Below are 27,529 nucleotides of genomic sequence, written 5' to 3' on the forward strand. Positions count from 1 at the left end.
ACCATAGCTCTGGAGAGGGATAGGAACAGACAATTTGAGAAAACATTTAATTGGGCTAGGGGGAAATATGATGCTATTAGGTAGGAACTTAGGAGCAGATGTTCTCAGAGAAATGCATGGCAGAAATGTGGCAAATATTCAGAGTACATTTGCATGGAATTCTGCATGGGCATGTTCCATTGAGGCAGGGAAAGGATGGTAGAGTTAAAGTATGCAGAAAATCTAGTTAAGAAGAAAAGAAAAGCTTACGAAAGGTTCAAGAAACTAGGTATTTTTAGAGCTCTAGAAAATTACAGGGTTGCTAGAAAGGAGGAGAATAGAATTAGGAGAAGGCCCTGTTGGGCAGGATTAAGGAAAACCCCAAGACATTCTACAAGTATGTGAAGAGCAAGAGGATGAGCCGTGTGAGAACAGGACCAATCAGGTGCGATAGTGGAAACGTGTGCATGGAGTCGGAGAAGGTAGCGAAGGTAGTTAAGGAATACCTTGCTTCAGTGTTCACCAGGGAAAAAGACCTTGGTAATAGTGGGGATGACTTACAGTGGACTGAAAAGCTTGAGCATATAGATATTATCAAAGAGGATGTGTTAGAGCTTTTGAAAAGCATTAAGTTAGATAAGTCACCGGGACCAGATGAGATATAACCCAGGCTTCTGTGGGAAGCGAGGGAGGAGATTGCTGAGCCTCTTGCAATGATCTTTGTGTCATCAATAGGATGGGAGACTTTGCTTTGTGGATCCAGAATTGGCTTGCCCACAGCAGGCAAAGGGTGGTTATAGACAGTTCACATTCTGCATGGAGGACAGTGACCAGTGGTGTTCCACAGGGATCTAATCTGGGACCCCTCCATTTGTGAGTTTTATAAATGACCTGGATGAAGAAGTAAAAGGGTGGGTTAGTAAGTTCGCTGATGACACAAGGTGGTGGGGGGGGGGTTGTGGATAGTGTGGAGGGTTGTTAGAGGTTACGGCGGAACATTGATAGGATGCAGAATTAGGCTGAGAAGTGGCAAATGAACTTCAACCCAGATAAGCGTGAAGTGGTTCATTTTGGTTGGTCAAATTTGAAGACAGAATATAGTATAAATAGTAAGATTCTTAGCAGTGTGGAGGACCTGAGAGATCTTGGCGTCTGTGTCGATAGGACACTCAAAGCTGCTGTGCAGGTTGACAGTGTTGTTAAGAAGGTGTACGAAGTGTTGGCCTTCATCAACAGTGGGATTGAGTTCAAGAGCCATGAGGTAATGTTACAGCTATATTGGACCCAGGTCAGACCCCACTTGCAGTAGTACATTCAGTTCTGGTCACCTCACTACAGGAAGGATGTGGATGCTATAGGGAGAGTGCAGAGGAGATTTACTATGATGTTGCCTGGATTGGAGAGCATGCCTGATGAGAATAGGTTGAGTGTACTTGGCGTTTTCTCCTTGGCGTGACGGAGGATGAGAAGTGACCTGATAGAGGTGTATAAGATGATGAGGGGCATTGATCATGTGGAAAGCCAGAGGCTTTTTCCCAGGGCTGAAGTGGCTAACACAAGGGGGCACAGTTTTAAGGTGCTTGGAAATAGGTACTGAGGGAATGTCAGGGGTAAGTTTTTCATACAGGGAGTGGTGGTGTGTGGAATGCACTGCCGGCAGCGGTGGTGGAAGTGGATACAACAGGGTGTTTTAAGATGCTACTTAGATAGGTATATGGAGCTTAGAAAAATAGAGAGCTATGCACTAGGGAAGTTCCAGGCAGTTTCTAGAGTAGGTTACATGGTCGGCACAACATTGTGGGCCAAAGGGTCTGTAATCTGTTGTAAATTTCTATGTTCTATGTTCTTGCTCTTCCTCCTTCACAAGGATTAATTTAACAATTTCCATAGCTGATGCCATAATGTGGTCCTGTGGTTAAAGGGTCCAGAGGCACAGCGGGACGGTAGAGTGCTGTGGCAGCTACTATTGCTGCAAGCCTGATCTCAGGGGTGGAGTTCGTGCATTCAGCCAGTGACTGTGTGGATTTTCTGAATCCTCTAGTTTATTGGGCATAAAGCTATAAGACACCAGAAAAGAGAAAATAGGAGATAAAACAAGATCTTGAGAATTTGAGAGTTCCTGTCATTGAAGGGGTATTGCTGATTTATTTGTCAGACATTGATGGAAGCATCAAAACACATGGTGAAATGAATCACTTGCGACAACGAGCAACAGAGTCCGAGGATGTGCTGGGGTCTGCCCATGTGTCGACACGAGTCCAGTGCACAGCTGTCCACAACTTACTCACCTGCACGTCTTCAGAATACGTGAGGTCAGGGGAGAAACATAAACTACTTAAAGACAACATGGGAATTGAACCCTGTACAGCATTATGGTAACTGCTATGCTATCAAGCCACCTTGGTATCTGCAGCTGGATGTTGAAGGAAACCTTGTTGAAGCATTTCCACAACAAATGCCATTTCCTGGGCCCTACAGCGAGCTGGGTTCAATAGTCCGCATGTTGCACCTTCTCTCTGCTCTCTCATGGCATTTTTCTGGGTGCCTCATTTCCTCCCACATCATAAAACGCACAGATGGGTGTGTAAATTGGCCACAGTAAGTTCTCCCTGGTATGTAAGTTAGTAATAAAGTCCAGGAGGAGTCGATGAGAATGTGGGGAGAATAAAAATATTGGGATTAACTTAGTGTACATGGGTGGTTGATGGTTTGCCTGGACTTGTGTTGGCCAAAAATTCTGTTCTGTGACTGTGACACTACGACGTATCTGCGTATTGTGACTTTTTTTATAACTCTAGAATGATCCCTAGCAGAGAATGAAAAAGGCTGATTTACTGCATTGTAGAATTAAATTGTCTGCTGCAAAACAAAAACAATCAATGGATCACTGACACGTCTCATATCCTCAGGTCCTTTTTCAGCATTCACAGGACATATGTTGTTTTCTGCTGACCTCAGGTTTGCATCATTTACATTACAAAGGCCTTGCTGGAAAAGCCTTTCTGTCCAGTATATAAATACCCAGTTACAGTTACATGTAGTCAGTTGGTTATTGACGGTACACCACAATGGGAAAGGTAAGACCACTTTTCATTTTGTGAACTATATTGTAACCTTCATGTGTCCCTAGTCTGATTTAAGCTATTTATTTCTTCCCACAGATCACCTTCTATGAGGACAGGAACTTCCAGGGTCGGCACTATGAGTGCAGCTCCGACTGTGCCGACCTCTCCCCTTACTTCAGCCGCTGTAACTCCATCCGTGTTGACAGTGACTGGTGGGTGTTGTACGAGAGACCCAACTACATGGGATACCAGTATGTCCTGAGCAGGGGAGAGTATCCTGACTACCAGCGCTGGATGGGATTCAGTGACTGTGTCAAGTCCTGTCGCAGTTACCCACCTGTAAGTTGCTGTTGGTGACTGAGGTATTTCAAGCCACTTGACACACTGCTAGAAAATGGCTGACATTTGCAATAATTACACTTGTGCACAAGCTCGTTCTCTGAAATGTTATACTGATGTGAATGCTAGAGTTAGCTGCTGGCATTTGAAGTCAAGTTTGGAGTCAGTAGATACTTGTTAAAGGAGTCAAGAGAAATGACGGTGGTACAGGAAAGTAGTGAATCTGGTGTGAAGGATGAATGTCTGATTGCTTTTGACAGACGGAGCTGTATCGGTGATTGTGAGGGCACTGGGTAAAGAATCGGAATCAGAATCAGGTTTATTATCACTTGGGTATGCATCACTGGCTTTTTATGCTGAAACTACATTAATGTCTACGCATAAGATGCCGGAGGAACTCAGCCTGTCAAGTAGCATTTGTCAGGCCTGATAAACAGTCTCAAACTGAAATATTGTCTCCACAGATACTGCCTGACCCCTTGAATTCCTCCAGCATTTTGGAGCACATGTGTGCTCATCCAGATTCCAGAAACTGCCCTTCCTTGTGTCTTCTTTATTGAAGTCTAGTTGGGCTACAGAAAATATTTCGTCAGTTTGTGGTAGTTTTACGGAACATCATATATATAGTTATAGCATTTGGACATTGATGGCTCAGACCTCTGTAAATTTAAGATCACAAAATGAGAAAAATGAATTGAAGGGCTATGAGTAAAACATTGGGAAATGGGAGATGGGCATCTTGGTCAGCATGGACCCGTTGATGTGAGGAGATTCTTTCTGTGCTGTGCTAGTCTATGATTCATTTGATGTATTGTAACCCACAAAGAGCAGGAAACATGGAACATAGAATGTGAAAATATACTGCACAGTACAGGTCCTTCGAACTATGATTTTGTGCCAGCCTTTTAACTTGTTCAAATGTCAAACTAACCCTTCCCTCTCACAGAGCCCTCCATTTTTCTTTCAATCATATGCCCATCTAAAAGTCGCTTAGATATATCAGCCTCTATCACCACACCCGGCGGATTGCTCCACACACTTACAACTCTGTAAAAATCTTAACTTTTGCATCCCACTAGACTTTGCTCCAGTTTCTTTAAATTTATGTGCCTTCCTGTTAGCCATTTCAGCCTTGAGAAAAATTCTCTGACCATTCACTCCATCTGTTGCTCATAACATCTTATAAGAGATAAAAGGGATTGGACAGAAAAAAATTGTGACTATTAAAGTTTCAATGGGACAAATGGCCTCTTTTCATGAATTTGTGTGGTGTTCCATTCGTAATAAAACGTCCACCTTATTCACTGAATCAGACTGCTTCTGGGCTGGATTACAAAAATCTACCTTTTTAATTGCATAATATCAGAGAACCACAGTGGAATGAGGCTGTTTGGCCCCTTGAATCCACGTTAGCTCAATGCTGAAGCAATCTGCCCTCTCCCATAAATTGCAAATTATTTCAAAATCATCTCGGGCTCTAGCTGATACCCAGGTTGAAATAAGAGATGACCGTGTTATTATTTCCAACAATCGCACCCTGTGTAGAGTTATATTTACAGTTCTGACAGAGAGGAAGTGAGGAATGTGGAATCTGAAAACCCTCAGAACAATTTGTATTCTTTTTTTGTATTAGTAATTCAACCTATTTACAGACACAGACCAACACCTACAGCACGTACAGTTATCATATTTACCATGATTCTTCAACACAGGATTTTAATTAATTACATCATGTTATCTCTAGTGGAACTGAATTCTGCAAACTTTGTTCTTTTTGTTAATACTGTCTTCAGAAACTCAGAACAAGCTCTTCAACAAGGTAGTATACTTTATCGATATACATCTAATTTGGAAACATAATTATGACATTATTGTCATAATACTTTCTTGTGATTATATTGAGCATGCTTTAATATCCTTTAATATCTTTCATGTGATCAACCAAATTTTTTTTGATATTCATGAAATTAAATGGTTCTTAGCTGCCTCCTGTAGAAACAATGAACTTCCTCAATCTTAAATCATGATTGTCTAAGTTTTAATTGCCTTCAATGTAGAGATAAATTTTCTCCACATTATTTCATTAACGATATTCTTGAAGTATAATTAATTATTGATAATCCAGAGGCTTGGTATAACTACATCTATATATAAAGTCTGTGATAATTATATGCATTTTGACATGATTATGCTGCATTAAGGACACATAAAATCCTTTATTCCAGTACCAAGGGGGCACCTACAGGATGAAGATTTACGAGAAGCCTGACTTTGCAGGACAGATGATGGAATTCATGGATGACTGTTCCTCAGTCTACGATCGTTTCCATTGCCGTGACATCCACTCCTGTCAGGTGTTGGATGGTTACTGGATCTTCTATGAACATCCCAACTACAGAGGCCGACAGTACTTCCTGAGACCAGGGGAATACAGGAGATACATTGACTGGGGTGGCTACAACTCATCCGTTGGTTCCTTTAGACGAATGAGGGACATCTAGTTGGCTTTCAATCACCAGCATATTATTCTGAGAACATATTTCAGAAAATAAAATAACCTTTGCAAGACAATTGTCATTGTAATTCATTTATTTTGATGTTGCGATAACATTGTGTAAAACATACAAAATAGAGTTAGTATCTGAGCCTTGTGTGGAGGCTTTGACCCACATTGACCTTAATTCATGATTATTTCTCATCTTAGCTGCTATCATTGTGGAGATAAATTTTATCCAGAGGCATGCTGAATATGTAATTATTATTCATGAAGTCATCTTCTCTCATTGAGAGGATAGTGATAAAGTGTCACATCTCTGTGGATTCCTGCTCTTATGGAGAGATACAACATGGAAACAAGCCCTTTGTCCTACTGAGTCAGGGATGAACATCACCTACCCACTTACACGAATCCTTCATTGATCCCATTTTTACAATCTCCACATATTCTCATAATTTCCCCAAACTGTAGTCACCTACACACAGAGAACAGCATACAATGGTCGATTTACCCACCAAGTAGCTCACCTCCCACATCTAGAACAAACCAGAACATCTAGAAAGAAGACATGGGCTTGCAGTGAGAATGTGCAAATCCTATACAGACATCACTTTAGGTTGCTGACATAGTGAGGCAGTGGTTCGACTACCTGCACCACCACACTGCCTCTTCCCGCCTGTTGCAAACTGGACACATTCCATTTCTGCATCAGTATTTTTGAGACGTTTACAGCCTAAAAGACAAAAGTTTTGACGATAATATCGTTAATGAGAATACTTGTTGCAATCTACTACTTAGATAGAGTCTCTTTTCCCTAATGATGTTTCCTTCACAACCAATTTCTGACCACGTGAAAGGACACTTCCAATTACAAGCAATTTCGTTTGGATTACGATTTGTGAGTGAGAAATGCAGTTTGGAAGCTTACATTGACAGCTATCCATCTTGCAAATGACCTTGAACTGTAAGACAGAGGGATGGTAGCCAGTATAAAGAAGGACTGGAGCAAGGGATGGCAGATAGATCCAGATGAAGGGATGAGTGACAGTCTTAAAAATTTCTTGTGTGAGCGTTGATGGGGAGTGTTCAAAGGAATTCAGAAAGTTAAAGTGTAAGAACAATAGTAATAGTGATATGAGTAACCAGACTGTGAAGAGGGTAGACATCCAACTCGAGATCAAGCAGGGGAAAATGGAAAACATCCTGAAGTGAAGATCCGGAAGAATCCCTCCATCATAAAATATCTCACCATCATCCCTCCCTTCTGATCTTCCTCCCTTCTCATTTTCCAGCACCTACGACCTTTTGTATCTCCGCCTATCACATTTCATCCTCTGTCTCTCCCTCCTGGATCCACCTTCCATTATTCCCCCTCTCTCCTTATCCGTTTATATGTATCACCTACCAGCCATTCTCTCGCACTCTTCCCCATACATGGTTCTATCCCTTTCCCACCTGGTTACACCTGTTGCCTGCCAGTCCCTGCCTCATTCCTCTCCCTCCTTTCTATTTACTGGCTATTTCTCTTCTACACTCTTATTCCAGATGCAAGGCCTTGAAGTAAAACATTGACCACCCTTTTGCCTCCACAGGAAAGCCCCAACATCCAGCGAGTCAACGCTAAATCAACCATTTTCCTCCATGAACTTCTTTTGTGAGTTGGACAGGAGATGCTGATGTCAGTATTAAATGTACATTCGGTGGCTGCACTGGGGACCTGATTACTGTGTCAGGAGTTAATGTGAAGGCAGAGCTCACATGCAACCTTCAGGTGCCAAACTAAGTAATCTGAGGTGCCAGTTCATTGGCTAAACCAAGGTGCATCCTGCAGAAAACAGTGGACTGAAAACAATTTTTTTTTATAGTGCAATAACCAAAGCCTATAATGACCAGCAGTCAAAACTGTAATTTGTGGAAATGAAATTTCCATATACCTCTGCAGATGCTGCCTGCCCCTTTGAGTTCCTTCAGCAGTTTATTGTTTAATGAAGAAAGTGAATGAGTTTGGGAGTAGCGAAGAAAGAGCAAAGGACAGTAACATTGGCGTGAGTCATTTCCAGACCAGTAAATAATAATACCAATGAAAGGCACAGGAAATACAGTAACTATCGGGCAGAGAAGTAGAATTGATGGAGAGTAAGTCAGAAGGTTTTCAAGATCAGTGTGTGGGGAAAGCAATGAGAACGTAGGCTGTTGTAGATCAAAGGGTGTGCAAGGAGAGAGGGTTCATTACAAATCTTGCAGAAATCTACTTTTTTGAAGTGCTGGAGTTGTTGGGTTTTGGCGTACTCATTGTGTTACTAAGAGAGGGAGTTCCCGGATTTTGACCCAGTGACTGTGAAGGAATGGGGTATTTTCCAAGTCAAGATGGTGTGTGGCTTGGATGGAAACTTCCAGTCAGTGTCATTAGGGTACAAAAGGGAGCAGAAGTGATTTACAAGGATGATATTGGGACTCAAAGTTTGAGTTATGAGAAGTGACAGGGTTGTGTTCCCCAGAATAAAGGAAACTGATGGGTGATATTATAGTAATTATTAAAGTCATGAGGGGCATATAGATTAATTAGAAGGTCACAATTTTCCCAGGGTAGTGGAGTTTAAACTTACAGAGCACACATGGACTTGTGGTGAGAGAGGAAAGAGTTAAGACATAAGACATACGACATAAAACATAGAGCAAAATTTAGGCCCTTTGGCCCATCAAGTCATCAAGGAATGCATTAAAATAATTTATTCCAGTATTGAGGAGGCAACAACAATGATGAGAATTTACCAGAGGGTTGCTGACCATTCATCCACGGTACTAGATGAGGAAACTCACTACACAAACCGTAATTAATGGGCACTGGCAGTTTATTGTCTCTGCACAAACAACAATGTGACTATGTTGACCCCATGTCAACAACTTAGAACATGAATCCTAATGTTTTGTCACTCATAGCACTTTTCTAATTTGTAACACCGAAATAGGGGATCTCCGTTAGCCAGATGATCAATCCTTTCTTCACCCTGCCCCTGTGTGGGGGTTCTTCCTGTAATAGTGGATCCCTTCTCGAAGAGCCCACTTTTATATTCGTTCCTTACCAATTCAAATATTGCATTTCAGTGTCATTGGCTGTAGGTCAAGGGTCTGACATTTAACACCTTTTTATTGGCTCTGTTCCAGGCTCACATCTATTTATTACCCTCTTCCCAGCAAGTGACAATCAATAATTTATTACTCTTTGTTCTCTTCAGTAACCAGCTCGAATCACTCCAGGCAGGCACCAACCCCAGCATTCGCAAACCTGAATGTTATATTACAGGTTTCCCCCGCCATCCGAAGGTAGAGCGTTCCTATGAAACGGTTCGTAAGCCGAAATGTCGTAAAGTGAAGAAGCAATTACCATTTATTTATATGGGAAAATTTTGTGAGCGTTCGCAGACCCAAAAATAACCTACCAAATCATGCCAAATAACACATAAAACCTAAAATAACAGTAACATATAGTAAAAGCAGGAATGATATAAATACACAGCCTATATAAAGTAGAAATACTTTTCCACAATCATTGCTGGCACAGACCTCCGTAGCGAAAATCTCATGCAAGCGCCATCGGCAGAAAATCTCACGCCAGCGCTGTTGGCAAAAACACGGTGCAAGCGCTCTCCAGTAATCTTTAAACTATGAAGCTGCCAAATCATACCAAATAACACGTAAAAATACACAGCCGATATAAAGTAGAAATAATGTATGTACAGTGTAGTATCACTTACCGGAATCGGGACAGCGCAGAGCACACTAATGATGGTGTGTAGGCTGAGTCGTCGTAGGCTGGGTGGTGCAGTGGCCCCCACCCTCCGGGCCACTGACCGATACATTGCCGCGACCAGCGGTAGCCGGGACGCATCCAGCACATCTTTAAGAAAAAAGCCGAAATAAACATGCTAATTAATTATGTGCTGCCCAACACGTAATTGTCGGCCCAGATCAGTACCGATTGCCGATTACATCGCCTCTGACCTGGGCCGACGATTATGTGTGGGGAGGCACCTAATTAATCAGCATGTTTATTTCGGCTTTTTTCTTAAAGTTGTGCTGTGTGCCTCCCAGCTACTGCTGCATTCTCCGCGAATCGATACAGTACCTGTCCGGGGCCTGGGTGTTGGGGTGGTGGGACATGGGGGTGGCATCTCATCGTCGATCAGGGCAGGCAGCTCACCTTCTCCTATGACTGCCCGCCTCGATGTCGAAGGTCGAGGTTCGTCGTCTGCTGTGGCTGATGTGGAAGGCTTGCTTGACTGCTGAGCCTTGTGCATTTTTCTATCATACAGTTCTGTGTAAGGACTCAAAGAATCTTGCAAATATCCCCAAAACGTAGGTACCCGTTCTAAATTAAAGTCGTACTTTATCATTACTCATTCGGTTTTGATTGTTATCCTTTCCTCTTCCAATTGCATCTGCTCTTCATCTATCAGTTCTTGGTCATGGGATGCCAAAACCTCTTCGACATCATCTTCATCAGCTTCCACAAGCCAAACTCATTTTGTCCTTGCTTTGTTCACCACGATCGAAATGCTTAATTATGTCTAGTTTTATGCTAAGTGTAACACCCTTACGAGCTCTTTCAGGCTTTTCCGACACCATAGAACTCATCTTGAAAGCGAACGCTCACAGGCTCGCGTTAAAGCAATGCTGGCAAGAATGCTGTTCCGAATCCGGGGGGAGCGGCTGCTCGGGGTGCGCGCTGCTTTTTTTCGCGCGCTGATTTTTTTTCGCGCGCTGAATTTTTTTTGTAACACTGAAGACACCTTCTGAAAGCGAAAACAGGGTACTAATGTAGGTCTTTCGTAACAGTGAGGTTTCGTAAAGCGAACGTTCGAAAAGCGGGGGACACCTGTATATCAAAACACCCCACAAATTAATTCTTATTTGGCAATTACCTCTAATCCAGCAGATTCCTGAAGCAACATTGTGTTTTTTCTAAAACACGAAAAGCAAAGCAACTTTATCTCACAAAATAGAAAACTTAAAACAGTTCCACAAAATGGCAGCCTCCATCTCTGACTACATGGCAGGAACAAATTGATCTGTCTGCTTCCACTGTCTTTGTCACATTCGAGTTTGATGTTTTCTTTCATATTTTAAATCCTCCATAGTCAACAGGGCAGACATTGGGGTGGGGGGCAGATGATGGAATTGATGGATGACTGTCCCTCTGTCTACGATTGTTTCTGTTACCATGACATCCACTCCTGTCAGGTGATGGATGGTTACTGGATCTTCTATGAATATCCCAACTACAGAAGTCAGCAGTACTTCCTGAGACCTAGGAAGACCATGATATACAGTGTCTGGGTCGCTCAGCCATTTGAGCAACTTCTAGGCAGCTACTGTAAAGCATAATGTTGTCTAGAGTAAGGTTTGGTGACTCAGATAAAATGGCCTTTCGTAAGTTATCAATTCTGTGCTTTGAATTCTCTTGAACCCGTACACAATCTTGTATAAGTTTCACTACAGTGATTTGACAACTTACATTTACAGATAATATGGAATAAAGCACTCCTAGAAACTACTGTTCAAAAGAAAACAGAGACAAACTTTAATCTTCTATATTTCTAAATCCGTTTACAATTATGTGTCAGTAGATAAGATGCAACGAGTAGAAACTCACTGCTAATCATGTTTGTTTTTGCAAATAAAACAAAGTGAGGCGTTTCATGTTTAATGAAACCTGTTACAGATATTATTGAACTCCAACACCTAAACACAAAAGCGTGCTAAAGATCCTTGCGTAACAGCGTCATCACGTCAGAGAAGCCTCTTAAAGTGAAACCCTAACTCAATGTCGGCTGTTGTGAATTATGTACATTCCTCCTAATTACATCACCCTACACAGGCCCCACCCCAGAATTCACTAAAATCGGCATTGTGAGCCTTTCTGGAGCTCGGCTCATCTCCTGTATTCCATCGGTGGAGGAACTGCAGGTGCATATGGCTTATCCAGAGGAACATTGACACACTCATGGTCATGTTCTGACGTCAGCGGCATGGCAGCAGAACACTCCAGATCTTGGTGAGCTGGTTTAATGCGATCTACTGAAATACAATCAGGTGTACCCCTCTTATCCATGACATAAGTCTTTTCTACCTGTTCCAAAACATAGAACAAGACTTCATAAGAGGGTCTAAGGGATTGTTGGTGTGTGTCATGGTGGACAAAAACAAACAGGGTGGAATGTAGGTTAACAGGAACCCAGAAGTGTTGTACGCTATGATGGAAGGTAGGAATAGGGGAAAAGGAATTGAATTTACTGAGGAGGGTGGAATGCTATTTAGAGGCCGAACAGGCTGTTGTGGCATCAAGAATGAAAGCACATGGCACTTGTAACAGCTGCCTGTTTACCAACTCAGCTGTGGCCGACTGCAAGTTTTCTTTTGGAGCAGTTCTGAGCCTCAGCAGAACCTATGAGAGATGATCATGACTCATCAGTCAGGAGAGCCCTCAGAGCCGCCTTTAAGGAGCGGTGAAACTGCTCACATAGGCCATTGGACTGCGGGTGATATACCGTGGTGTGATGTAGCCTAACACCGAAGTTCCAGGCAGTCCAGAGGTTTGAAATGAATTGTGTGCCATGGTCAGAGGAAATATCCGATGTGACACCAAACCGAGCAACTGCTGATGAATGCCTGAGTCATGTCTGCAGCAGTTGTCAATGCTAGAGGGATAACTTCTGGCCACCTGGTGGTACGATCCATCAAGGAAAGGAGCTAAGTGAAACCACGGGACAGGGGAAGAGGACAAACAAGGTCCACATTGACATGGTCAAACCTCCGCTCAGGGACCTCAGAAGATGTCAATGCCACCTGAACATGATGGTTAATTTTTTTCCACTGGGACTCCACACAAGCTGCAGTCCAATCATGCATGTCCCTTCTGAGGTCATGCCAAACAAACTTTAGTGCAACCAGTTTCTCTGCGGCTTTCCAGACCGGACGCAGAGTTCATGTCTAGATTCGAAAACATTCCGTCTCCAGTTTGCGGGCATGATGGGGCGAGGGCAATTGGTTGAGACATCGCACAGAAGAGAAACCCTAGCTTCCCTGAACTTAATGTCAGCCAGCTGCAGGTCTGTGAGAGCTGTTCAGTAAGCATGGACCTCTGAGTCAGTAACCTGGTTGGTTGCCATGCCAGCATAGGCAACTCCTATGTGAACGGCCCCAGTGGCTGGCTGTGAGAGGCAATCAGCCATGGCAATATTTTTCCCCTAGTTATGCTGTATATCAGTTGTGAACTCACATACATAGGGCAGGTGGTGTAGCTGTCATGCAAACCAAGATTCTGATATTTTGACCATCTTGCGCACGAGAGGTTTGTGGTTAACGAATGCTGTGAAATGGCGACCCACCAGAAGAAAAAGAAAATGGCAAACAGCCAGATAGAGATTGGGAAACTCATGGTCGAATGCGCTGTGCTTCCTCTCGATGGGGTGGAGCTGCCGACTGAAGAAGGTGAGCGGCTGACACACTCCTCTGACCAGCTGTTCACGCACAGCACCCACAGCATAGTCTGAGGCATCAGTAGCAATGGCTATGGCTTTGCTGGGAACCAGATGCACCACTAGGCTCGCATTAGAAAGTGCACATTTGGTAATGTGAAATGCCCTGGTTATGTCTGCTGATTAGACAAGCACTTGATCGGGGTGTTGCCTTTAAGTGCACTATACAGAGAGAGCATAATGTAGTGTGGGGAAATCTAAAGCAGTGGCTACTTTACATGGGAGGGATTTCATACCCTCCCTGGAGATGCGATGGCTGAGAAAGTCATGGGTGACAACCCAAACTGGCATTTAGCAGGTTTAATAATCAACCCGTGTTGGCTTAAGCACTTGAAAAGTGTGCGGAGTTTCAGACTGGTATGCACTGGTGACAGGTATGTCACCCAGGTAAAGATAAAGAAAATCGGTCTTTTATTTGAGAATCCATCAGCCATTGGAAAGCAAACAACAGGAATTCTGCAGATGCTGGAAATTCAAGCAACACACATCAAAGTTGCTGGTGAACGCAGCAGGCCAGGCAGCATCTCTAGGAAGAGGTACAGTCGACGTTTCAGGCCGAGACCCTTCATCAGGGCTAACGATTGGAAAGTTTCTGGAAAGTTTCTGTTGCATTTTTCAGTCCAAACTGCATGTGTAGAAACACAAAAAATCCAAATAGGGTTATCACAGCTGCTTTGGGAACTTCGGAAAAAATTAACTTTTTGGCTAAATGTGCCAAAAAATCTTGGATGTGTGGCACTGGGTAACGATCGGAGGTAGTGGCTTCGTTCAGGTGTTGGTAATCTCCACATAGGCAGCAGCCACTATCAGATTTAGGGACCAGATGGAGGGAGAAGCCCAGGGGCTACTCGAACAGTGTACAATGCTGAGTTTTTCCATGTTGGCAAACTCAGCCTTGGTGGTTTCCAGCTTTTCTGGGTTCAGTCTATGCGCGCAGGCTTGGATTGCTGGGCCAGTTCAGTTGAGGGAATATGGTGCTTGACACCATGTTTTGTGACTGTAGTGGAGAATGTAGGCTTGGTGAGGTTTGGGAATTTGACCAATGTCAGGCAAACTCATATGTGGTGGTGCGTGTAATTGGCAGAGTCATTGTGGGGAACTTACTGTGGGAGCAGGCAATGACCTAAAGCCCTTGACATCCACAAGCCGGCAGTCTTAAGATTGACTAATAGTCCTTGGGCACACAGGAAATCTGCACCGAGCAGGGGTCAAGCCACTTTAGCCAGGACGAAATCCCATGTCATCCAATGCATCACCCGTCGTGTCCTGTGAGTCTGGATCCTGCTGCCGTTGGCGGCCTCTAGTGAGGTTTCGTCACCCTCTGCCTTCTCATCAATAGGTGATGCCGGCAGTGCACCAACTTGAATACCTGTATCACATAAGAAGGGTCACCCTGAAATGGTGTCTGTAATGAACAGTCGATGCCCCTGGCAATTGGAACCCATGGTGGTCACAGATCTCTGATATCCCGATGTGCTGGCACTGTCAAAGTTGCAAGGTGATTGGCAATTCCTCACATTCGTTCCAAAGCGAGTGTGGTAAAAACACAGACAGGGAGCAGTCTATTTCCTGGTGTTGCGGGCCTTGCTGATCAGGCTTATTGAGGTAGGGAGAGGAGGAGGAATAACGCACCTCTGCCTAGTAGAGTGGAGGTTATCAGACATTTTAACAAGTTCTCTGTAATCCTTCATGGATGCATTAGCAGGGGCCATGCGAACTTTGTCAGGAATTTGCTGCATGAAGAGTTCTTTAAACATAATATAAAGATGGTGATTTCCCAGGAGAGACATCATGTGGTCCGTTAGCCCCAAAGGTCTAACAATGCTGAGACTGGGTAGAGAGAGCAATTGTTTGGTTGGTGTGCTCGGACTCTGATAGTCCAAAAGTCTGTAAAAGTTGAGTTTTCAGCAAATAGTATTTATGGTGTACAGGCGGGTGTTCAAATAGAATCACCACTCTCATAGTCGTGGAATTGCTGAGCAATGCTACCACCTCGTATAATTTGGTGTCACTGGCAGTAATTTCTCACAGAGCAAATTAAGCCTCTGCTTGTACAAACCAAGCGATGGCATTTTGCTCTAAAACCTTTGGCATTTTCAAAGCGAATTGTCCCAGAGGATTGGGGTCACTAACACAGGTTTCCAGAAATAAAATGTAGTGAGGTGTTTTATATTTAATGAAAACCGTAACACATTTTATTGAACTCCAAAACCTAAACACAAAAGCACGCTAAAAATCCTTACTTAACAATGTTATCACCTCAGACCAGCCTCTTAAAGCGAAACCCCAACTCAATGTCGGTGTTTCTGAATTATGTACATTCCCCCCAATTACGTTACCCTACAATCATACCCGCTGTGTACAATGGCGGTGTTGACACACTGTACTCCATTTCCAAAGCAAAATTCTAATAAATTCCACAGAACTGAACCTTGAAAGTGAAGATCAGTGCAGATTTGTTGCTGTCTCCTGCACAGGTGTGGATGGACAATCTCCAGCTCACTCTATCATTGTTTTATAGTCAAAGACGAATATTCCCAGATTCAATGTCAGCACAGAAATCCTTCAATCGGTCCCACCAGTTTTACAGCACAAGGTGATCCTAGTCTTATTGTGAACGTTCAACAGAGGTTGCTGTTGTAATGTGAGCATTATTAAAAGTAAGTTAATACTAATTAGGATAATGGGTGGGGGTTTACTTCTGTTCTTTGACTTCCGGTGTGTTTTGTATATAGTGTTCCTGCCATGCCGTACGGGTTGTGAAACCCTCTGTACATACCTATCGGTTTTGAAGTTCGAGGTAAAGTTGTTTCTTTGGCATGAAGTTATCGAGTGTACCCTTTTCAAGGTAGAAGTTGCTACATATTTTTGGCGACGAGGTGAACTGGCTTTGTGACTGTATCGGCACGTTTTTCGAACGGGAGCTTTGCATTTCAGATGGCTACGTTTGGAACTATCGATGAATTTCTGGAAGGAAACAAGCACTGGCCGGAATATGAGGAAAGGTTGGGACACTTTTTCTGTGCTAATGGAATTACTGAGGAGGCTAATAAACACACTATTCTCCTGAGTGTGTGTGGGGCAAAGACTTATAAGCTAATAAAGAATTTAGCCACACCGTGGAAACCGGGGGACATTCCATATGACGAACTGCTCAAGCTTGTGGGGAACCACTACAATCCGAAACCTTCTGTTTTAGTGCAACGGTGTAAATTTCACAGTCGAATCAGGAAGCCAGGTCAGTCTGTGGCCAATTTTGTGGCCGAGCTTCGGCAGCTGTTGGAGCATTGTGATTTCGGAGTGGTGTTCGATGACATGCTCCGTGACTGATTGGTATGCGGCATTAATAATGACGACATACAACGTCGCCTGTTAGGGGAAACCTCACCACTGACTTTCAGGGAAGCCTTAGAGATTGTCCAAGGCATGGAGATGGCTGCTAATAATGTCAAGGATATCCAGGAAGGACATGGGGGGGGGTCGCAGTCGGCAGCAGTGCACCAAGTCAGGAGGGAGACTGGTAAACAGGCAAAGCGGGTGGAATGTTTCTGATGTGGAGGGATGCACTATGCAAATGGTTGCAAATTCAAAGACACTGTCTGCCATGCTTGTAGCAAAAAGGGACGTTTAGCTAAAAAGTGCAGAAGTTCGAAGGGTAAGATTAAGCCTGGGCAGGGGAAAGCTCAACAGGATCAGGCAGCCACACACCATCTAGAAGAAGCAGATGAAGAGGCAGTGTGTGCCTACAACATGTTTGCAGTGGAAACAGATGAGGAATCACCTGAACCATATTATGACACAGTCACTGTCAGGGGAAAGGACATTAAATCTGAGATTGATTCAGGGGCTACTGCATCGGTCATTAGTGAGGAGACCTACAGGAGGACATGGGGGTCCAACCTGCCTCCCATTAGACTGTCAAAGCTCAAACTTTATACGGGGCAGCCCATACCTCATTTAGGGGTGTTATATGTGGATATTTCAGCCGGGGGTCAGAAGGCTGAAGCCAGGCTAGTGATAGCTAAGGGCAGGGGGCCCAGTCTTTTGGGTCACGAGTGGCTTCGCAAAATCCGGCTAAACTGGTATGAAATTAAGTATGCGCACACGACGGAGGACGTTCTGCAGTGGTACAGTGACGTTTTCAGGGAGGAGCTGGGAACACTGAAGGGTGTAACAGTGAAACTCCATGTCGGCCCTGAGGCTACACCACGTTTTTTAAGCCCAGGTCGGTGCCCTATGCCATGAAAGGCAAAGTCAAGGAGGAGCCGAAATGTTTACAGAGGCTGGGCATTATTGAACCCGTCCAGTTTTCAAGGTGGGCGGCTCCCATTGTTCCAGTTTTGAAGGCAGACAAAACGGTGAGGATATGTGGGGATTATAAACTTACGATGAATCAGGTCTCTAGGCTGGAGGAGTACCCATTGCCACGGGTGGATGACCTGTTTGCGACCCTGTCAGGGGGTAAGCTGTTCACAAAGCTGGACATGAGCCACAACTACCAACAGCTGCTGCTCGACCGGGATTCAAAGGAGTACGTCACAATTAATACACAAAAGGGATTATTCAAGTACAATCGCCTGGTGCTTGGAGTGGCGTCCAGCCCTGCCATTTTCCAAAGGACAATGGACACTTTGCTGCAGGGGATTTCCACACGTAGCAGTGTACCTTGATGATATTTTGATCACGGGGGCTACGGAGGTGGAGCATCTGGCTAATTTAGAATGGGTGCTGAAGAGGCTCTCGGACACAGGGTTGCGGTTGAAACACGGAAAATTTGTGTTCCTTGCATTGAGTGTGACTTACCTGGGACACAAGATCACAGCTGAGGGGCTTTGCTCTGTGGAGGACAAAGTGAGAGCTGTTAAGGAGGCCTCGAGCCCTAAGACGGTCAAGGAACTCAGATCATTTTTGGGCACGGTGAATTATTATGGCAAGTTTCTTCCTGACCTCTCAAGGGTTTTGACCCCACTGTATAAGCTGCTTCACAATGACACTAAATGGCAGTGGGGTGAAGAGCAGGAGAAAGCTTTCAAGGAAGTGAAAGAACTTCTCCACTCAGCGAAGCTGCTTGTTCACTATGACCCAGACAAGGAGATCACCCTGGCATGCGATGCCTCGCCCTATGGAGTCGGGGCAGTTCTCTCACATGTAATGGAGGACTGTTCAGAGAAGCCTATTGGTTTTGCTTCACGTACCCTGTCATGCTGAGAAGTGATATTCACAGCTAGACAAAGAAGGTCTGGCCATTGTTTTTGCAGTCAAATGCTTTCCTCAGTACCTTTATGGACACGTATTTACAATTTATACGGACCATAAACCACTGATGAGCCTGTTCAGTGAGACTAGATGCATCCCATCGCTAGCTTCAGCCAGGGTAAAATGTTGGGCTCTTACATTGTCAGCCTACCAGTACACTATAGTGTACAGAGCGGGTGGGAATAATGCAAACGCCGATGCACTGAGTCGACTACCTTTACCTGAGACACCTGTTACTACATAGGTGCCTCCAGTGTTTTCATTGGAGAGGCTGTCAGAGACACCTGTAAAGGCAAAGCAGATCAGGCAATGGACAGAGAGGGACCTGGTCCTGTCCCAGGTCAAGACTTTTCTTTTGCAAGGTTGGCCCAGAGTCGTGGAAGGAGAGGAACTGAGGCTTTATGCCAAACGCAAGACAGAACTCAGTCTGCAGGATGGCTGCATTTTTTGGGGGGTGAGGGTCATCGTGCCTCCCCCTGGCCGTTCACAGATTGTGGAGGAAGTTTATGAGACTCATCCAGGGGTGTCTCAGATGAAAAGCCTTGCAGGATCCTATGTCTGGTGGCCAAGAATGGATCAAGAGCTGGAGAACAAGGTAAAATCATGTACACAATGTCAGACTAATCAGAATATGCCACCACCAGCTCCTTTGCATCTATGGGAGTGGCCAGACCACCCCTGGTCTAGGCTACATTTGGACTTCGCTGGTCCTTTTATGGGGCAGATGTTTCTTGTAATGGTAGATGCGCATTCCAAATGGATCGAAGCTCACATCATGAGCAACATCACAGCCTCCTCAACCATAGACAAACTCAGGCAAGTGTTTGGAGTCCACGGGTTGCCTGACACTCTGGTCACTGATAATGGCCCGACGTTCACCAGTGAACTGTTCAGTGAGTTCATGCAGCAGAATGGCATTCATCACATTCGGAGAGCCCCTTTCCACCCAGCCTCCAGTGGTTTGGCTGAGCGGGCTGTTCAGACAGTGAAGGAAGGCCTGAAGTAGATGACAGGGGACTCTCTCAGTATTCGGCTTTCATGTTTCCTGTTTAAATATCGCCTCACACCACAGACTACGACTGCCCGCACTCCAGCAGAAATGCTGATGGGGTGTAGGCCCAAGTCAAGATTGGACCTGCTGCGCCCGGACATGAATGCAAAAGTGGAGAGAAAGCAGGAAAAGCAGAAGGAGGGACATGATCAACATGCGCGAGAGAGACAGTTAAAACCGGATGACAATCTCTATGTGAGAAACTATCAGCAATGGCTGCCTGGGGTTATTCTTAAGCAGAGTAGTCCCGTCTCCTATGTTGTTAAGCTGACTGATGGGCGTGTTTTCTGCAGATATCAGGACCATGTGCGCCTGCGTCATGATACCGGCTCAGAGGCAGACAGTTCCATGGAGTTTCCATTTGTGAGACAGACTACGGTGGAAGCATGTCCACCAGTGACTTTGCCAGAGGGAGAGACGCTGGTAGAGGGGTCGGGGTCCCCTGAGGAGGAGGATGGACATTCTCACGCAGACACACAGACCCCTCTCATGCCCGCAACACCAGATCCACCCAAAACACCCTCACCAGTGGTGCCTGCTGGGTCACCAGGGGTAGTGCGCAGATCACATTGCACTCGTAAACCTCCTGACAGACTGAATCTTTGACGGGACAGTATTTTTTTTGTTGTTGTTAGATTGAATGTTGAATCCGTCACATTTTCCAGATGTTTTGTATTGATAAACTGTTGCTGAGATACTAGTATAAGTTTTCAGGGGTACGCAAGTTAATAACACCACTGTTTTTATTTCCCAGTTTTTACATTTGGGGAATGTTGGATTTTAAAGGGGGAGAAGCGTTGTAATGTGAGCATTAGTAAAAGTAAGTTAATACTAATTAGGATAATAGGGGGGGCGGGCGGTGTTACTTTCGTTCTTTGACTTCTGGTGTGCTTTTTATATGGTGTGCCTACCATGCAGTACGGGTTGTGAAAAGCCTCTGTATATACATAATGGTTTTGAAGTTCGAGATAAAGTTGTTTCTTTGGCACGAAGTTGTCGAGCGTGCCTTTTTCAAGGTAGAAGTTACCACAGTTGTATGTTGCACCCTAAAGACTTGATTTACGGGGGAAAAACACAGCTGTGAGAAGTATGTGAATGATGTCTGGAAATCATTTGACATGCTAAGGTGAATTGTGTACAGAATTTTCGGGGTCATTGTCCCGACGGGTGCCATTTCACCTGGGAATGATCACTACAGTCATCTGGCCCAGGTACAGTTGCAGATTTCTGGGCAAGTTGTGCATGAGAAATATCCAGTGATGTATTGAATCTCTGAGCTGAAGTACTAAACTCTCCAACACCTTAAACTTGTTCCGAATCTGTAACAGAGTTTATACTGCATTTCCCCTAAACCCCTTCAGCTTGTTTGAAAAACAAACTTCCAACACTCTGGTGTCCAATTCACTGCAGAAATATGGAGATACAGTAAATAGTCAAACTGAATAAACTAAATGACAGACCCACTGCTTGAGTTCTCATTCTGCTTTAACAGCTGATGGAAAAGAGCAGTCAACTGAGAAATAACCGAATACCTTGGATCCACAAATGCAATGGTTCACTCTGTGGTTGCACATCCCTTGTGAAGAGCTGGAAACAGAGCAGCACCTTGCTGACAGTACAAATCATGCGGGAATGAATGAGGATTTTGTTCCACACAGAAAGCTGTGATAATCGAGAATGCACTGTTTGAAACTGAGGCTTGAAATGGAGTACTGGTTAGTTTCAAAAGTGAATCATAGAAAGTTTCAAAAGAAAATTCAAAAAAGAAATAACACTGCATTCTCGGGGCAAGACATGATTGAAGGTTTCAGTGATATGGAGATGAAATAGGAGTAGAGGTTGGCAAGGTCGACTGACAGCTGTGTAATAATAAATCTTCCATCACAGCATAGAAAATACATTCATGTTTTCATTCACCAATGTCCAAGAATAAACAAATCTATAAAGTGCTGCCTAAGAGTCGACAATACTTTGTTCTCTTTTGTTGTTTGGCTGGAATTCTCTGCTCTCCTAATGACAATATTGTGGAACATTTCCAAAGCTTTCCCCTGCTTTACAAATCAGTGCATTGAAGTATGTGCTCAGAGCTATGACCAAAAAATGTTGTATTTTACTTATTTCTATTGTTAAGGTGTACGTTGTGTCCGCAGAGGGTAGCACCTCTGGTGAAGAGGCTTGTTGTGTCCATTCTGAGGTAGTTCTCTCACCTTTGGTCTCCATTCAGCACTCAGCACTCACCTGTGGCACCAGGTATGTTGTCTGTATGTTCTATACACCTCAGTACTCCGCTTCGCCAGGCAGACTAAACCAGGTGAGGGTAGCTGGTGGGCCTCATACCCGGTAAGATTAAGGTCATGCCTGTTCTAGCAGGCACAGTCAGCTCTAGCAGACCAGATATATGAAATTGGCCAGGAAGGCGATTTTGCAACACCTTCTGCCTCTGCTTCTGCTTGGTACAGCGCAAGCGCTGCCAGACGGCTGTTACAATGTGCAGTCGGTGTGAACGGCGTGGGAGTTAAATTGTAAAGTAAGCTTTTTTGACTAGATCCCCTAAATCGATTTGACTGAGTCTATCTTCAAAAATATTAATGTCAGAAATACTGTGCAGGTCTGGCGACAGAAGATTCCACTCTCTTGTTGATCTTGGGTAGAGGGAGTACTGGTAGCAAGTCTTATTGAATGAAGGAGTTTCCAATATGTGAGGTCCAGTTTGCTGTCGAGCTGAACTGACCCTGTGACGAATTTGGATGTTAGGTGGAGTGATGTTGTGAACATCTTTGAAAGTGAATATTAACCTTAGTTTAATACATTGGTTTTCAAGTGGTTCCCATTGAAGGTTAGAGAGCATTTTGGTGACACTGGATTTCACAAAGTGAGCAGCACGGCTTTGGATTTTTTTCGATGGACTTCTTATTGTTAGCTTGATGGGGATCCCATATGGCCGCGCAATACCCAAGCTTTGGACGGACGAGTGTCTTATATACCATGTCCTTGACGGATTTACTACATGAGTGGAGGTTTCTTCTCAGGGTACCCAGCATTTTATTTGCTTTGGCTGTAATCTGATTGATGTGGCATGCCCAGTTAAGATCCTTGCTAATTTCAACGCCAAGATATGGGTGATGGTGACTGTTTCAAGAATCTGTCCATTCATGTTGTATGTCGTGTTGGTTGGTTTAGCTTTGTGACTGACATGCATAGCATTACACTTAGATGAATTGAAGGACATTTGCCATTGAGACTCCCATTGACATAATGAATCAATATCGTTTTGCAGCAGCTGAACATCTTGATCATTTTTTATCTCACGGTAGATTATGCAGTCATCTGCAAAAACTCTGACTTTGGACTTGACTATATTTGGCAAGTTGTTGATGTAAATGAGAAAAAGTAAGGGTCCCTTGTGGAGAACAAAGAGCATGACGAGGCACAAAAGAAGTCAAATTCCCAAGGCACATCATCATATTCTCTACTTGGCTGGATGAGTGGAGCTCCAACATCTCTCAGTAAGTTTAACTCTCTCAAAGCATTCTTCTTGGATGACAGATTACCAACATCTGAAATGTTCATTCAGAGCATTGATACATAGTGGCTGCAGTGTGTATCATCTACAAAAAAACACTGTGGATACTTGCCCTGGCTGCTCTGATAATATTTCCCAATGGACAGGGGAATATTGCCATCTGTAGCTTCCCCTCCACATCACATAGTTCACTGATTTGGAAACCTATCACTTGTACTTCATCGCCACTGGGTTTAAATCCTGAAACTCCCTGCTAACAGCTTTGTTGGAGGACTTCACTAGATTGCAGGGATTTAGAAAACTGTTCACCTCCATTTTCTCCAGGGTAGTTAGGGATGGGTATTAAATGCTGGTCTTGTCAGCAACACCAGATCATGAGAAATGAATATAGTTTTGAAAAGTTATTGAATCTTCGAAGTATACAGTGAAATGCATCATTTGCGACAACAACCAACACAGTCCGAGGATGTTTTGTGGTCTGTCTGCAAGTGTTGTCATGTTTCCAGTGCCAACACAGCATGCCCACAGCTTTCTCACCTGTAGGCCTTTCGAATAGGGGGGGGGAACCACGGTAATGAGGTGAATATACAAACTTGTTAAAGGCAGTGAGGGTGTTGAACCTGAATCACTGGTGCTGGCTCCGAAGGTAATTTTTTTGAAACATCTCTATGACAGACGCCATCTCCCGGTCCCCACAGAGAGCCAGATCCAATAGCTCGGGTGTTTGCACCTTCTCTCTCCTCTCTCATCGGTTTCCTCTGGGTGTCTTAATTTCCTCCTACATCACAAAGCTGTGCAGATTGGTACATTTATCGGCTATTGCAAGTTGACTCTGACGTGTAAATTTTGGTAAAACTCAGGACATATCTCGGCACTGCGACTGTTTGGAGTTCTAGAATGATCCCTAGCATAGAACGAAAAAGGCTGATTTACTGCATTGTAGAATTAAATTGCCTACTGCAAAACAAAAACAATCAATGGATCATTGACACGTCTCGTATCCTCAGGTGCTTTTTCAGCATTCACGGGACATATGTTGTTTTCTGCTGACCTCAGGTTTGCATCATTTACATTACAAAGGCCTTGCTGGAAAAGCCTTTCTGTCCAGTATATAAATACCCAGTTACAGTTACATGTAGTCAGTTGGTTATTGACCGTACATCACAATGGGAAAGGCAAGACCACTTTTCATTTTGTGAATTATATTGTAACCATCATTTGTCCTCAGTCTGATTTAAGCTATTTATTTCTTCCCACAGATCATCTTCTACGAGGACAGGAACTTCCAGGGTCGGCACTATGAGTGCAGCTCCGACTGTGCCGACCTCTCCCCTTACTTCAGCCGCTGTAACTCCATCCGTGTTGACGGTGACTGGTGGGTGTTGTACGAGAGACCCAACTACATGGGATATCAGTATGTCCTGAGCAGGGGAGAGTATCCTGACTACCAGCGCTGGATGGGATTCAATGACTGTGTCAAGTCCTGTCGCAGTTACCCACCTGTAAGTTGCTGTTGGTGACTGAGATATTCCAAGCCACTTGACACACTGCTAGAAAATGGCTGACATTTGCAATAATTACACTTGTGCACAAGCTCGTTCTCTGAAATGTTAAACTGCTGTGAATGCTAGAGTTAGTTGCTGGCATTTGAAGTCAAGTTTGGAGTCAGTAGATATTTCTTGAAGGAGTCAACAGAAATGAAGTTGGTTCAGGAAAGTAGTGAATCTGGTGTGAAGGATGAATGTCCGATTGCTTTTGACAGATGGAGCTGTATCGGTGATTGTGAGGGCACTGGGTAAAGAATCGGAATCAGAATCAGATTTATTATCACTGGCGTATGCATCACTGGCTTTTTATGCTGAACCGATGTCAACACATAAGATGCTGGAGGATCTCAGCCAGTCAGGCAACATTTATCAGGCCTGATAAACAGCCTCAAACTGAAATGTCTCCACAGATACTGCCTGACCCTTTGAGTTCCTCCAGCATTTTGTGTGCTGATCCAGATTCCAGAAACTGCCCTTCCTTGTGTCTTCTTTATTGAAGTCTAGTTGGGCCACAGAAAATATCTGGTCAGTTTGTGCTAGTTTTACAGAACATCATATATACAGTTATAGCACGTGGACATTGATGACTCAGACCTCAGTAAAACAAAAATCACAAAATTTGAAAAATGGATCGGAAGGTTATGAGTCAAGCATTGGGAAATGGGAGGTGGTCATCTTGGTCAGCATGGACCAGTTGGTGTGAGGAGTCTCTTTCTGTGCTGTGTTAATCTGTGATTCATTTGATGTATTGTAACCCACAAAGAGCAGGGAACATGGAACATAGAATGTGAATATGTACTGCACAGTACATGTCCTTCGGACTATGATTTTATACCAGTCTTTTACCTTGTTCAAATGTCAAACTAACCCTTCCCTCTTACAGAGCCCTCCATTTTTCTTTCAATCATATGCCCATCTAAAAGTCGCTTAGATATATCAGCCTCTATCATCACACCCGGCAGATTGCTCCACACACTTACAACTCTGTAAAAATTTTACCTTTTGCATCCCACTGGACTTTGCTCCAGTTTCTTTAAATTTATGCACCCTCCTGTTAGTCACTTTAGCCTTGAGAAAAATTCTCTGATTGCTCACTCTATCTGTTCCTCATTACATCTTATAAGAGGTAAGAGGGATTGGACAGAAAAAATATTGACTATTAAGGTTTCAATGGGACGAATGGCTGCTTTTCATGAATTTGTGTGGTGTTTCATTCATAATAAATCATCCACCTTATTCAATCAGGCTGCTTCTGGGCTGGATTTCAAAAACCTACTTGTTTAATTGCATGATATCAGAGAACCACAGTGAGGTTAAGGCATGGAATGAGGCTCTTTGGCCCATTAAATCCATGTTAGCTCAATGTTGAAGCAAACTGCTCTCTCCGACAAATTGCAAGTTATTTCAAAATCATCTGCTTCACATTTGTCAGGTAATAAGAAACAAAATGCCAGGTTCCATCAGATACCCAGGTTGAAATGAGAGATGACTGTGTTATTGTTTCCAATAATCACATCCTGTGTAGAGTTATATTTACAGTTCTGACAGAGGAAGTGAGGAATGAGGAATCTGAAAACCGTCAGAATAATTTGCATCCTTTTTTTATATTAGTAATTCAAGCTATTTACAGACACAGACCAGCACATACTGTATGTACATTTATCATTTACCATGATCCTTTAACATAAATTTCACATTAATTACATGTTATCCTCAGTGGAACTAAATTCTGTAAACTTTGTTCTTTTTGTTAATACTGTTTTCAGAAACCCATAACAAACTCCTCAATCAGGTATTACTCTCTATCGATACGCAAAAGATCCATCTAATTCAGAAACACAAAAACAACATTATTTCTGTCATATATACATTCATGTGATTATATTGAGCATGCTTTAATGTCCTTATATATCTTTTATGTGATCAATAACCAAATTTTTTTTTTGATATTCATGAGATTAAATGGTTCTTAGCTGCCTCCTGTAGAAACAGTGAACTTCCTCAATCTTAAGTCATGATTGTCTAGGTTTTAATTGCCTTCAATGCAGAGATAAATTTTCTCCACATTATTTCATTAAGGATAGTCTTGAAATATAATTAATTATTGATAATCCTGAGGCTTGATACAACTGTATCTATATATAAAGTCTGTGATATTTATATGCATTTTGACATGATTATACTGCATTAAGGATGCATAAAATCCTTTATTCCAGTACCGAGGGGGCACCTACAGGATGAAGATTTATGAGAAGCCTGAATTTGGAGGGCAGATGATGGAATTCATGGACGACTGTCCCTCTGTCTACGATCGTTTCTGTTACCGTGACATTCACTCCTGTCAGGTGATGGATGGTTACTGGATCTTCTATGAACATCCCAACTACAGAGGCCGACAGTACTTCCTGAGACCCGGGGAATACAGGAGATACATTGACTGGGGCGGCTACAACTCAACTGTTGGTTCCTTTAGACGAATGAGGGACTTCTAGTTGGCTCTTAATCAGCAGCATATTATTCTGAGAACATATTTCAGAAAATAAAATAACCTTGCAAGACCATTGTTATTGTAATTCATTTATTTTGATGTTGTTATAACATTGCGTTAACCATATAAAACAGCAATGGTACCTGAGTCCTGTGTGGAGGCTTTGAACCATATTAACCTCAACTCAGGATTATTTCTCATCTTAGCTGCTGTCATTGTGGAGATAAATTTTATCCAGAGACATGC

The 27,529-nt window shown here is 43.5% G+C and overlaps 1 protein-coding gene across 1 annotated transcript; it reads left to right on the plus strand.

Moving 5' to 3' along the window:
* Positions 1–3,047: 3,047 nt before the first annotated feature.
* On the plus strand, positions 3,048–27,287 carry LOC134348769 (beta-crystallin A3-like). The gene is made up of 7 exons (XM_063052572.1): positions 3,048–3,056; positions 3,141–3,383; positions 5,609–5,883; positions 9,117–9,184; positions 24,488–24,739; positions 24,966–24,976; positions 27,012–27,287. The coding sequence occupies exons 1-7, from the start codon at positions 3,048–3,050 to the stop codon at positions 27,285–27,287; spliced, it is 1,134 nt and encodes a 377-aa protein (XP_062908642.1).
* The last annotated feature ends 242 nt before the right edge of the window (positions 27,288–27,529 follow it).

This window comes from Mobula hypostoma, chromosome 6 (assembly GCF_963921235.1).
Source record: "Mobula hypostoma chromosome 6, sMobHyp1.1, whole genome shotgun sequence".
Classification (NCBI taxonomy): domain Eukaryota; kingdom Metazoa; phylum Chordata; class Chondrichthyes; order Myliobatiformes; family Myliobatidae; genus Mobula; species Mobula hypostoma.

Bases quoted from the DNA above. Each gene is read 5' to 3' on its own strand.
- LOC134348769 (XM_063052572.1), top strand. The intron at 3,384-5,608 runs GTAAGTTGCTGT...CCTTTATTCCAG, and splicing joins CCTGTCGCAGTTACCCACCT to TACCAAGGGGGCACCTACAG. The intron at 5,884-9,116 runs GTTGGCTTTCAA...TGTTCTCTTCAG, and splicing joins AGACGAATGAGGGACATCTA to TAACCAGCTCGAATCACTCC.